Below are 14056 nucleotides of genomic sequence, written 5' to 3' on the forward strand. Positions count from 1 at the left end.
AATTTCGGTCCTTTCTATACACACAATTTTTACTGCTGTGGTGATAGACTCTAACATGCTGCCTCCTTTGATATGTATGGCATTCATGCCCTTGTTTATCTCCTCCTCTTGAGTGTGAGTGGGACCTGTGCTTGCTTCTAACTAATAGAATGTGGCAAAGATGATGTAATGTCACTTTCATGATTACATCATGTTATATGAGATTTTGTTTTACCGACAAATTCTAGAGACTTCAAAGTCAACAGCTTATTTCTTGAGTGGTGGGCATACAGATATTTATTCTAATATTCTTTAAACTAGACATATATGTTTTATAAACCTTTCTTTATACATGTCATATTTCACAAGACAAAATTTAAGACCTGCAACAAGGAGATATTCAACAAGCAAACAAAAAGTCCAGCTGACTTTAGAGAAGTAAGTGGTCATGTTAGGAAGCCCACATGGTTAGGAGCTGAGAGTCAGCAAAGAGCTGAGGGTCAGCAAGAAGCTGGGGCCCTCAGTCCTACAATAGCAAAGGAATTAATTGTGCCAAAAACCTGAGCTTGGAGGGCTATTATTTTCCATTTGTGCCTCCAGATGAGACTAGAGCTCAGCCAACAACCTGGTTGCACCCAGTGAGCCCCTATAAGCACAGGACCCAGCTAAGCCATGCCTGAACTCCTGACCCACAGAAATTGAGAGACTATAAATGTAAGTCATTTTAAGCCACAAAGTTTATGTAATTTATTAGATAGCAATTCGCTGAGTCAGACACAACTGAGCAACTAACACAATAGGAAACTAATATAGCCACTCATCTTTTTTATACGGTTGTTTTGTCCCTAATAGCATCTTACATGTATTTTTAAAAAAACACAGTCACAATGTATTTTCATATTAAACAGGTACCATTCAATACCGTCACATGGCAAATTGTGACCACAAAACCCCAGGGTCTAACTGAGGATTCAGAGGAGAACCCAGACGCTCTCATACCTCTCATAAAGCATGACCCTGACCAAATACCTTTGTCTCTCTGAGGTCCAGTTCCCCATATAAAAAATGAATTGGGGGGAGGTGGCTTCCCTGGTGTTCCAGTAGTTAGGACTCAGTGCTTCCACTGCAGGGAGATGGGTTCAATCCCTGGTTGGGGATTTAAGATCCCGAAAGCCACGAGGGGTACCCCCCCCCCAAAAAAAACCAAGAATGAATGGATTGTAGCAGACCATCTCAAAGGAACTCTAAAGTGTGATATATAATGATTCTGTGGCTGACTGACTGAGGGCCCATCCAGTCATCTTTGGAGGAAGGGTGTTGCTAAAGTACGAAAAAGAAGGACTCACAGAACTGAAAGATGTGGGAGATGAATTTCCTCCCCTATTAATTTCATTGGTGAGAAACTGAAGCCCGGATGAAAGGGATTTGCTAAGACATGGCAGAGTCAGCCTCAGCCCTTCTCTTTGGGCTCCTACATCAGTGTTTTCTTCAGTGGCAACCAGGAGGCTCTTCTCTCTTCTAAGGTCTGCCAGGTTCTTTGTTACCATTGTGAGGTAATCCCAAGGTCTGCCCGCCCACTCTACAGACAGGACCTAGTGGGTTTGCTCCAGATCTTTTAAGAGTTTGGGCCCAGTCCTAGGAATATTCCTCATCCAGTCTGGCCTTTTCCTGCCTCATTTCAGGAGGACCTACCAGTTGGTGTTGTCCTGTGTGAGACTGAGATCAAGGAAGCTCTTGGCTGAGTCAGAGGTAGGGGAGTGTGTATGGGTGAGATGGAAGCTGTATACTGTTTTCAGGTAGATTGGAAGCTAGAGTTTTGGAGAACCTGAGACGAGTAAGCTCTTGGAGGCTCCCCAACACACACTCTAAAAAGTAATATTCATATTCTAAGAAAGATGTCCATAGATAAATCCTTAATTTTTTTTAACCAAGAGATTTTTAATTAAAAGCTAGAGTCTTCTTATCTGACCATCTCCATTCCTCTTACTGGAGCAATTCTCTCTCTCTCTTTTTTTTAATTGTTTTTGTTTGTTTGTTTTAGTTCTTTAGTTCTCCATTTCTTTGTATAATACACTTCAATGACATTTTTCAACTAATCAACATGATGTTAGATGAAAATTTACACCTGTCAACCTCCCCCACCCCTCCTCTCAATATAATTATTTCATTTTAGTTCCTTTCAACATATCTTTGTACTTTTAAAAATTATGTAAGCATAAACTTCTTATAAACAGTTATCTGTGTTAGTTTTCTATTGCTGCTTTAGCAAATTATACATTTTGTGCATAAGACAACACAAATTTGTTACCTTGTGTTCTTGGAAGTCAGACGTCCTAAAATCAAGATGCTGGCAGGGCTGTGTTCTGGAGGCTCTAGGAAGAATCTGCTTCCTTGCTGTTCCAGTTTCTAAAGGCTGCCTGTATTCCCTTGGCTTGTGACCCCTTCCTCCATCTTCAAAGCCAGTAGAGTAGCATCTTCTCCCTTCTCTGACTTTCCTGCTACCCTCCTATAAGAACATTTGTGATTACATTAGGCCCAACTGAGACAATCTAGGATAACCTCCTTTCATCAAGAGCTTCAACTTACAGCTGCAAAGTCTCTTTTGCCATCTAAGGTAACATATTCACAGGCTGTGGAAATTAGGACCTAGACATCTTTGGGGACCATCATTCTGCATACTCCACCACACATCCTGGTTTTCCTGGAATAGTCCCACTATATTCCCGGTGTTCTGGTGTGAATACAGCTCCTTTCATTCTCAAAAGTATCTCCACCTGAACAAAAAAATCATACAAACACTAAAACTTATTCAATGGTTCCCAATCTCTTTTATACCATAACACATGTGGAAAATGCTAACATTTTATACATTGTCAGGATAAAATAATTGCTCATGACTTTAGGTAACTGTCTCAGAAGCTCCAGCCACCTGGTTGCCCCTGAAGGAAAAGTACCAATATCAGTATCCCTATACTCATTTATGGTACCTCACTGACCAATGCACACCCCACGAAGCGATATAATATGTTTTAAAGACTGTTCTTTGGATGTGCTCCTGTAAGAGCAGCATTTGATTCTAAGGAGTGTACTCGGGTTCTCATACACACACACTGACAATGCTCCTGTTCTTGCAATCCTGCCTGCAGGTTAGCTTAGGTTGACAGGCAATTGGCATTTTTTCACATATGCCCTCTGGTTCTGTGCCCCTGCAGAATTTCCCATCCCTTGAGCATTCTCCCATACATCAGAATGTTGTATTGATGGTAGAGTGGTCCTACTGGATTCTCTGGATGGGCTTTTGGACAGTCCACAAAATTTTTCTCTGAGTCTGCGGAATGCATAAATCTCTTAAGTTTGTAACACATTTTTTCCCCTCTAAACATACTTCATTTACCACAAAGACACTAGTGATAAAATTTACCATCATTACTCCCTTTCTAATTATCACAAGTCACAAGAGCCTGGCTCAGAGGCGCATTGCAGTGTGTCGATAGAGCACCAGCACTTTTCCTAGTGTCTGAGTTGCTGTTTGTTCCCATAGTGAGGCCCTTGCTTTAAAGGCTGCTTTTCATTTCAACCGTGTTGCTAATTTACTAAATGGAATGCACTCTCCTTTGTCATCTGCATGTTACATCTTGATGTGTTTAGATGTTTTTAATTTCTCTTTTCTATAGCAATTTCCGATTTCCATTTCCAAACTAAGAATTTCTAAGTTAACTTTTCGGCACTTGTGCCACTGAATGAATTCTCAAATTATACTGTTATGGCTTATAGAATATTTTAAATTACACTAACAATAGATGCTTACACTATGGCTAATAAATAACTCAATTCGCCCACAGAAGTTCCATGTGAACAAAGGCATTTTTCTTTGGCTTCTGACAAAATTGGGCAGAGAGCAGCACAGTTTACAGTTAACTCTTTTGAACATCAGTTGTGCTATTACGGGATACCCTGTGAAACTTTAAATTTGAGTGGGATTCTAAGTACCCTAAATTCTGCCTATGAAGTAGAACTTTAATATTTTATACCACACCATCTTAAATTCATGTAATCCAGATATGTATACAGAGACTGCGTTGTGCACCCCGGGTGTTTTTCCTCCTTAACCAAATATGCTCATTCTATCTGTGCTATTTGGTAACCTCTGGGCTTGGAAGCAAGAGCCAAGAAACACATGATGTGTGTGACTCTGGGAATACTGCCCCTTATCTCTAGGCCTCCACTGAGAATGACAGGTTGGGCTCACTGACCCAATGGGGCTTTCCAGCTCTGATAATCTAGAATTAAAGGAAGCTCCCTGGAAGAATCCCTCATTCTCTTTATGTCTAGTGGTATAAAAAAGAAGAAAAAGAAAATAAAGCAGAAAGAAAAGAAACAACTACAAGAAAAAAACGAAGGAGCAGAAACATGTTGATAAAAGAAGAAGAAAAAAGCAAAAAGATCCCTCAATTCACAAAGTGTGAGTATGGACTTCATTTATTAACAAGTAGGTTTCAACCCATGATATTTTTTAAGAACACCAGCTGTGGAGTTATGCAGAGCTTGTCTCCTGGCTTCAATACTTAGATTCTTGTGAGACTTTGGGCATAGTTTTTCTGCCTTCTTGCCTCAGTTTGACCTATTAAGTGGAATTAAAAATAACGATCTCATATAAGATTTTAGGTGGGGAGTAAATCAGTTGTAAAGCACATGGCAAGTACCGAGTGCATCTGAGATCTTACTATCAATACCATCACTTTCCTGGGGTCACTCTGAGATACCGGGGACAGGAATTCTTCTTCTTTTAAGGTGTCTGTAAGTCGCTCTGCCCTTTCCCATCCTCATGAGGCTGAACAACTCCAATTCCTGACTGAAGAACCCAAAGAGGCAAAGAAGGCATATTATCCTCATGTTCACCAGGTCTGAGGAGGACACTGAGAAAAATCAGAATCACTTCTTGTGTTGGTGGGCCAAATGCTCTGACACCCATCAGACCCTTTTCTGGCTGATAGGTGAGGAGGCAGAGGCTCAGGGAGGTTAACCCCCAAGAGGTAATGTCACCTAGCCAGAGCTACAGAAGGTAGACAGGCTGTATCTCAACAGTTTTGACATAATAGCCTGCTCACTTTCTCCAAGGAGGCTGGGCTCCTGCATGTTCTCAGCCCTTCAAGGACATTCTCCACTCTCCTGCTTCATTAACTTTGGATGCTGCTGAGTGGTGGGTGTGGTGAGATGATTAAGTATGTGGTCGCTGGAATTCTGGCTTCAGCCCTGATTAGCCATGTGAACATGAGTGAGTGTTTTTAATCTTTCTAAAGTCTACTTTCGGACTTGTGGACACAGTGGGGGAAGGAAAGAGTTGAGTGAACAGAGTAAGTAGCATCGACATATATACAGTACCATGGGTGAAGCAGATAGCTGATGAGAAGCTGCTATATAACCTAGGGAGCCCAGACTGGTGCTCTGTGATGACTTAGAGGGGTTGGATGCAGGGAGGGGACGGAGGCTCAAGAGAGAGGTGATATATGCATAATTGTGGCTGATTTGTATTGTCATACGGCAGAAACCAATACAACATTATAAAGCAATTTCCCTCCATTTAAAAAATAAAATAAATAAAGTCTACTTTTCCTCATCAGTAAAATGGGGATGATGCTTTATGCCTAGAATGAGAAGCTGAGATAGGGTTTCTTGAGCAAGTGATTTACTGAGGGAGTATTCTCAGGAGAGGAGAAGGCAATGGCAACCCACTCCAGTGTTCTTGCCTGGAGAATCCCAGGGACGGCGGAGCCTAGTGGGCTGCTGTCTATGGGGTTGCACAGAGTCGGACACGACTGAAGCGACTTAGCAGCAGGAGCAGCATTCTCAGGAGAAGGGATGAGAGGGAAGCAGAAGTGAAGAAAAAGGGAAAGGCTAAGTGAGGATGCAGTCTCAGCTGGAGACTCGCTTCAGCCAGATCCCATGGGGAAAGCTGGAGCACAGCTTGCATCACTGAGCTGGTCCCACCTAAAGGTGAGGGGACTGACCTTTGGATCCCATCCCCTCTTAAGTAATTGGCTGTGAATGGCACTTTCCCCATCTGTCATAGAGTGTAAAGGAAATGGACTGGGGACTCAAGAAGTCCTGAAAGGAGAGATGGAAAGATAAAGGGGAAACTGAGCAGGACTCATAAGACACACACAATCTCACCATTCTCCTTATTTTTTTCTGTAGGGATATAACTGGAATTTGCTTCAAAATAATTTAGGGTACAGGGGCATTGGGTGTGGTGGTGTTTGGTTGGGATACAGATAAATAATACTGGCCAAGAACTCCCTCCAGAGTTGGGTTCACTCCCAGCACCCAATCAAATCTGTTCTTTTGAGCACCATCAATGGTTATTCTTTTGGGGGGAGGGGGCTGTTCTGGGTCTTTTTTGTTTTGCATTGGCTTTCTCTAGCTGCGGTGAGTGGGGATTACTTTTCATTGTGGGGCACAGGCTCTAGGTATTTGGGCTTCAGTAATTGCAGCTCACAGGCTTAGAGTGCTGGCTCAGTAGTTGTAGTGCACAGGTTTAGTTGCCCCGCAGCATGTGGGATCCTTCTGAACCAGGGATCGAACCCATGTCCCCTACATTGGCAGTGGGACTCTCAACCACTAGAGAAGTCCCCATCAGTGCTTATTCTTTACTAGATACAATGGTCTGTTTTCAGTCCTCTTTCTACATGACCAAGCAGTAGCATTTGACATAGGCAGTCCTTCCCCTTCTAGAATAACTTGCTTCAGTTGGCTTCCAGGACACCACCACTCCTGGTTTTCCTCCTAGCTCAATGACCATGCCTTCATGGTCACTTTTGCTCATTCATAATCATCTTTCTGTCCTCCCCCATACTTGATTTTTAGGTTTTCTCTCGTCTTTATTTGCACTCACTTCCTTGATGATCTCATCTAGTCTCTCTGCTTAACTACCATTAATTTGCTGACAATGGTGACATTTTTATCTCTAGGCTGGATTTCTCTCCTCTCCACAATCATTCCAATGCCTACCTAACCTTTTCCCTTGGATGGCTAATAAGAGCTTCACACACAATAATCTCTAATTCCTCCCCACTCAAACCTATTCCTGCCATTGTCTTTCTGATCTAGTTAAAAGCAATTCTCTTTCCTGTTGCTCAGACCAAAATATTTGTCTCCTCTGTCTCATATTCCACTTACAGTCCATCAACATATCCAACCTATTATAAAAATGCTTTCAGAAACTGACCACATTCACCGCTGTCACTCTTGTCAAGTCATCACAATCTTCTGACTTGCTGCAAACTGCCTCCCAACAGATCTTGCTGTTTGTGTCTTTGCCAATATCAACCCAACAGACAAAGCACCCTTTTAAAACCCAAGTCAGATCATGGCACTCCTCTGCTGAAACTCTTCAAATCTCTTCCCATCTCATTCACACACACACACACACCCCTTAAAGTGGCTCACAGAGCACTATACAATTTCCACCCTCGGTGTTGCTCTGACCTAATCTACTTCTCTTTCACTAACTCTCACTGCTCCAGCCACAGTGACCTCCTTGTCATTCTTCAAACAGGTGAGGCACACTCCCACCCCAGGCCCATATACTATTCCGTCTGCCCAGAATGCTCTCCCTAAAAGAAGTCCACATGGCCTGTTCCTTCACCTACTTCAGGTTTTTGTTTACATTTTGCCTTCTCAGTGAGACCTTTCTTGACTATTTTAAAAGGTTGTGGGGATGTCCCTGGTGGTCTACTAGTTAAGACTCCAAGCTTCCATTGCAGAAGGCACAGGTTCGATTGTTGGTAGAGAAACTTAGTAAGATCCCATGTGCTGCGAGGCAGTAAGATCCCATGTGCTGCGAGGCACAGTCAAAAATAAATAAATAAAAATAAAGAGGTTGCAATCCCTTCCTTCTGCCTCTAAACTCCCTCTTCTACTCTCCACAGCAGATACGCCTGCTGACTTGATACGTATCTTACTTAGCTGTGTGTGTGCATGTGCTCAGTTGCTCAGTCATGTCCGAACCTTTTGTGGCCCCAGTGGACTTTAGTCCACCAGGCTCCTCCATCCATGGGATTTCCCTGGCAAGAATACTGGAGTGGCTTGCCATTTCTTTCTCCAGAGGATCTTCCCAACCCAGAGACGGAATCCTGAGACTGAATTGGAGGCATATTCTTTACTGCTTAGCCACCAGGAAAGTCCACTGTATAAATATTTACTGATAAGAAAATTAACATATTTTCTTATCCTTACTTTCTTACTATTCTATTTGATTCTTGATTTCTCTAATTAACTATATTTAAATTTCCAAATTTTTACTTAATTAAAAATTTTAAAATATAAAATCTATAGTTTTTCTCAGAGTATTCTTTTTTTTAAATATTTATTTATTTGTTTTTGGTTGTCCTGGGTTTTAAGTGCTGTGTGCAGGCTTTCTCTGACTATGGCAAAAGGAGGCTACTCTCCAGTTTCAGTGTGCAGTCTTCTCATTGGGGTGGCTTCTCTTCTGTGGAGTACAGGCTCTAAGGCATGCAGGCATCAATAGTTGTGGTGCATGGGCTTAGCTGCCCCGTGACATGTGGAATCTTCCTAGATCAGGAAGATTCTTGCCTCTGCACTGGCACATGGATTCTTAACCACTGGACCACCAAGGAAGTCCAGAATATTCTTTTTTAAAGCACATTGTTGTTTTTTAATTTTTACTTTTTTAAAATTTTATTATTTTAATTGGAGGCTAATTACTTTACAATAGTATGTCAGTTTTTGCCATACATTCATGCATGTGAATGTATGGCAAAAACCGCCACAATATTCTTTCTGTTGTCTTCATCTTCTTTGTCTTCCCCATCTGAATGAGGTTTAGGAGAGTTTTTATTGTTAGTTTTGCTAAACTGTCCATGCATGTTGTTTCAGACAAAAGGGATATAGCTGTGCAACTCTGAGTGAGCTTTTCACTTTCATGCAGTTTTTACTGATGCTTTCCTAAGATCTACCCCCATCCCCAACCCCTGTCAGTCCCTTCACTCCTGAGTTTCTTCTCCTTTCTCCTACACAGTTTCTGTCTAGTCTCAGATGCTTTACAGGCCCTTACATGTATTTTGGTATCTGTGGATTCTGTTTCTCTTCTGGTTTTGTTGAAAAAGAATTTGCAAAGTTTTTTTCCTTTTTGCTTTTAAAATAGTTTGTAAGAGTCAAAACAGTTATTTACACATCCATTTTGCATTGGAAATCTTTATTTTTTGAGTAAACAGTGGGAGCAGAGGTAGAGAGTTGTATAGATTGGGGAAAATTACCTGGCAAAGATAGGGGTTATCTGGCAAAGATATAGAGATACGCTGTTGTGTGCTAGGTTTTCTCTTTCTTTCATTTTATTTTTGGTTGCACTCAGTCTTCTTTGTGGCACACGGGCTCTTCCTTGCTAACCACGGGCTTTCTTTATTTGCACTGAGAGGGGGCTACTCTCTAGCTGTGGTGCATGGGTTTTTCATTGTAATGGCTTCTCTTGTTGCAAAGCAGGGGCTTTAGGAAGACCAGGCTCAGTAGTTGTGAGTCATGGGCTTAGCTGCCCGAAGCATGTGGGATCTTAGTCCCTGGTCCAGGGATCAAATCCATATCCCTTGCATTGGCAGGTGGATTCTTATCCACTGGACAGCATGGAAGTCTCTAATTTCTAGTTATGGCTTCATAATTATGGCTTCATAATAATAAGGTTCAGAGAAGGCAATGGCACTCCACTCCAGTACTCTTGCCTGAAAAATCCCATGGATGGAGGAGCCTGGTAGGCTGCAGTCCATGGGGTCGCTAAGAGTCGGACACGACTGAGCAACTTCACTTTCACTTTACACTTGCATGCACTGGAGAAGGAAATGGAAACCCACTCCAGTGTTCTTGCCTGGAGAATCCCAGGGACGGGGGAGCCTGGTGGGCTGCCGTCTATGGGATCGCACAGAGTCAGACACGACTGAAGCGACTTAGCAGCAGCAATAATAAGGTTGGGCTTCCCAGGTGGCGCTAGTGGTAAAGAACCCGGCTGCCAATGCAGGAGACATAAGTGACGTGGGTTCAATCCTTGGGTCTGGAAGACCCTCTGGAGAAGGAAATGGCACCCCATTCCAGTGTTCTTGCTAGAGAATTCCACTGACAGAGGAGCCTGGTGGGCTATATTCCACAGGCAGAAGACCCAGGTTCGATCCCTGATTCGGGAAGATCCCTTGGAGAAGGAAAGGGCAACACGCTCCAGTATTCTTGCCTAGGCAATCCCATGGACAGAGGAGACTGGCAGGCTATAGTCCATGGGGTCACAAAAGTTGGACAGACTCAGTGACCAAACCACCACCAATGAAAAGGCTGATAGAGTCCTAACAGTATCTGAAAATTGTGCAGCCTTTTTTAAAAAGTCTCTCTAAGAAAGGTATAATAGGGCTTCCCTGGTGGCTCAGAAGTTAAAGTGTCTGCCTGCAATGCGGGAGACCCAGGATCAATCCCTGGGTTGGGAAGATCCCCTGGAGAAGGAAATGGTAACCCACTCCAGGATTCTTGCCTGGAGAATCCCATGGATGGAGAATCCCATGGATGGAGAAGCCTGGTAGGCTACAGTCCACAGGGTCACAAAGAGTTGGACACGACCGAGCGACTTCACTTTCTTTTCACTCTCAGTCATCATGGGAGGAAGAATCCTATCTACAGCCAAGGCCTCCCCGGTGCAGACGGGGAAGGCAAATTCCCACTTGCATCAGTAATTCCAATAAGTTCTGTCTTTTGGGGTAGAATACTAGGAGGAGCCATAGAATAAGTGAAATTTGAGGCCTGGAGGTGACCTAAAAGAGGCACTCTGGACTTGGGCTCAGCAGCACTTCAAGCATAGTTCCTGGCACTGAGCAGTCAATGAACTGGGGAGTTCTACCAGGGATGGGATGAACTCATTCATCCTCTTATTTTGACTGGGCATGAATCTACATTCTTTTTTTTTCCCCCTGGTGAAATGAACCAACCAGAGTAGATTTTTAAAAACATATAAATAGGTTATAGAACACATAGAGATTTTGAACATATATATGTAAAGTAGTATACATTTATGAAATAATTTAAACAATGTAAACAGTGAAGAATAAAAATCTTAAGCAAAACAGTAAGTACTAGTATTCATGATTCTAAATTTTAGCACCATGATCTGTACATGCATATATATAGATATTTCTATAAATACATAGCATAGTGTTTAGAAAACAACAGTAACATGATGGTAACTGTAAATCTTTGGAGAAGATAGCGAATTTGGGAGAAGAGGAATTTTCACTGTTTACAGAGTCATATATTGTCAAACATTTTAAATAAGAACATGTTACTGTATTACTTGTTTTTGCTGACTGTGTAGAGCTTCTCCATCTTTGCAAAGAATATAATCAATCTGATTCCAGTATTGACCATCTGGTGATGTCCATGTGTAGAGTCCTCTCTTGTGTGGTTGGAAGAGGTGTTTGCTATGACCAGTGCATTCTCTAGGCAAAACTCTGTTAGCCTTTGCCCTGCTTCATTTTGTATTTGAAGGCCAAACTTGCCTGGTACTCGAGGCATCTCCTAATTTCCTACTTTTGCATTCCAGTCCTCTATAATGGGGCTTCCCTGGTAGCTCAGATGGTAAAGAATCTGCCTGCAATGCAGGAGACCCAGGTTCAATCCCTGGGTTGAGAAGATTCTGTGGAGAAAGAAACAGCAACCCACTCCAGTATTCTTGCCTGGAAAAATCCCTTGGACAGGGGAGCCTGGTGGGCTACAGTCCATAGAGTCGCAAAGAGTTGGACACGGCTAAGCGACTAACACTTTCTCTTTATGATGAAAAGGACATCTTTTTTGGTGTTAGTTCTAGAAGGTCCTGTAGGTCTTCAAAGAATCATTCAACTTCAGTTTATTCTACATCAGTGGTTGGATTACTGTGATGCTAAATGGTTTGCCTTGGAAAGGAGCCAAGATCATTCTGTCCTTTTTGAGACTGCACCCAACTACTGCACTTTGGACTCTTTTGTTGACTATGAGGGTTAATCCATTTCTTTTAGGGAATTTTTGCGCACAGTAGTAGATATAATGGTCATCTGAATTAAATTTGTCCATTCCCATCCATTTTAGTTCACTGATTCCTAAAATGTCAGTGTTCACTCTTGCCATCTCCTGACCACTTCTAATTTACCTTGATTCATGGACTTAATATTCCAGGTTCCTATGCAATATTGTTCTTTATAGCATCAGACTTTACTTCCATCACCAGTCACATCCACAACTGGGTGTTTTTTTTCACTTTGGCTGTGTCTCTTTATTGTTTCTGGAGTTTCTCCATTGTTCCTCCATTCTTCTCCAGCAGCATATTGGGCACCTACTGACCTGGGGAGTTCATCTCCCGGGGTCCTAACTTTTTGCCTTTTCCTTGTGTTCATGGGGCTCTTGAGGCAAGAATACCTAAGTGGTTTGCCATTCCCTCTTCCAGTGGCCCAGACTAGCACGGACATGCCCTCAGCTACTCCACACAACTGGACAACATGCCCAGCGCCTTGGTTGTCCCACTGCTCGTCGTTGTTGAGCCTGTAAACCTTCACTGGCCACCAGGTGTTGGTCAACGTGCTGCCAGGGTCAGGGCAAAGGCCTTGCTGGAATCCACGGGAAAGGGGTCTGGGGAAGCCTGGAGTCGAGGTTGGAGGCAGCCAGGAGTAGAGGGCTGCTGGCCGCAGTGGGGCCCTTTGGCTGTCTGTATGGCTGGCTGCTGGCCAGGCTCTGGTCCCCGCCTTTCCTCTCCTCTGGCTCCTTGTCTTTATTGTCCAGGCCCAGGAAGTGCAGCCACCGAGAGAGGGGCGCGCAGTACTTCCCAGCCTTTCACGGCGCTGCCACAGGAATTTGGGGGCTCCTGCCTCCGCCATGGTGTCTGTGAAGCTGCTTCCCTGCCATAAGTCCCCTCCTCAGGCCCTGCCACTCTACTTATAATTTTTACTGAATATTTTAACAGCTTTATTGTGGTATAATTTACATACAATAAACTGCACACATTTAAAGTGTATAACTTCACCAGTGACACTATTACCACAGTCGAGATAATGGACGTATATGTCACCTGGAAAGTTTCCTTATGTCCCTTTATAATCACTTTCTTCTCTCCTGACCTCAACAACCATTCCCAGGCAACCACTGATGTGTTTTCTGTCAGTGTAGATTAAAGTTTCTAGATTACATAAACACAATGTTTTTTTTTTTTTTCTGACTTCTTTCAGTATAATTAAGATCTATCCATTTTGTAGCTGTATCAATAATTTGTGGGTTTGTTTCTCTGAGTAGCTAATCTTTTTAAAGTTAAATCTTTAACTTTTTAAGTTTAAAAATTTAAAAATCTTTAAATTTTTAAAGATATTTTTTAAAGTAAAAGAGAAGCGTAGATAAGACATAAACCTCAAACATACTGAAAAGTTGTCATTCAAAAATGTTAAATTTTTTAACTATGTTAAAAAGATAGAATTGGCCTTACAGAGTCCCACTTCCGGTCGCCACCACATATGTTTGGTAAAAGTTTAAAAATATGACTAAAGTTTTGAAAAGATGTATTGTTTTTCATTCATAAAAGCAACATATGATCACCGAAACGTCTTAAAGAAAGTTTAGCGCGTGGAAAACAGAGCCACCTTCCACAAGCCCACACCTCAGGTGACCGTGCTCTGAGACGCTGGGCTCTCGACTGGTGCCCAGATGTTCGACGCCCGGCTCAGTCCCAACTCCGAGAACCGTCGTTCCCGCAGTTTCAGCTCCCCGTCGCCAGGTGGTGCTGCGAAGCCGAGCCCATTAGAGGGGAGGCGTAGCCGCGCGCGGGAGCACGTGACCCGGGCCTAGGGTTTGAGCGCCTGGGTCACGTGACGGGCCCGGAAGCGGCTGCTTGGGCAGCGGAGGGTGGGGATGGCTAGGGCTTCGAGCTGAGGCAGGAACTGGTGGACTGGTGGGCTGCTGCACCGAAGTGGGAGCCAGAGCTGGAGTCGGAACTCGAGCGGTAAGTCCGCGCGCTGATGGGCTGGGGCTGGCTGCCGGTGGTCGCCTTTTGCTGAATCCAAGTCGCCTTCCTCCGGGT

General features: G+C 43.2%; 1 protein-coding gene across 4 annotated transcripts in view; it reads left to right on the top strand.

Moving 5' to 3' along the window:
- The first annotated feature begins 1597 nt into the window (after positions 1 to 1597).
- The window catches only part of SLC36A1 (solute carrier family 36 member 1), a 100386-nt gene continuing 87927 nt past the window's right edge, over positions 1598 to 14056 (top strand). For 2 of the 4 annotated variants that reach the window (XM_070793874.1, XM_019965273.2), the window contains exon 1: positions 13853 to 13978. Coding sequence is in view for 1 of the 4 variants with exons in the window: in XM_070793877.1 (XP_070649978.1) it covers positions 4390 to 4441 (52 nt within the window). In the remaining 3 variants the exon portion in view is untranslated. Of the gene's footprint in view, positions 1729 to 4311; positions 4442 to 13846; positions 13979 to 14056 lie in introns of those variants that run through there. The other 2 variants (XM_070793877.1, XM_019965272.2) reach the window with 2 other exon arrangements.

This window comes from Bos indicus, chromosome 7, assembly GCF_029378745.1.
Source record: "Bos indicus isolate NIAB-ARS_2022 breed Sahiwal x Tharparkar chromosome 7, NIAB-ARS_B.indTharparkar_mat_pri_1.0, whole genome shotgun sequence".
Classification (NCBI taxonomy): domain Eukaryota; kingdom Metazoa; phylum Chordata; class Mammalia; order Artiodactyla; family Bovidae; genus Bos; species Bos indicus.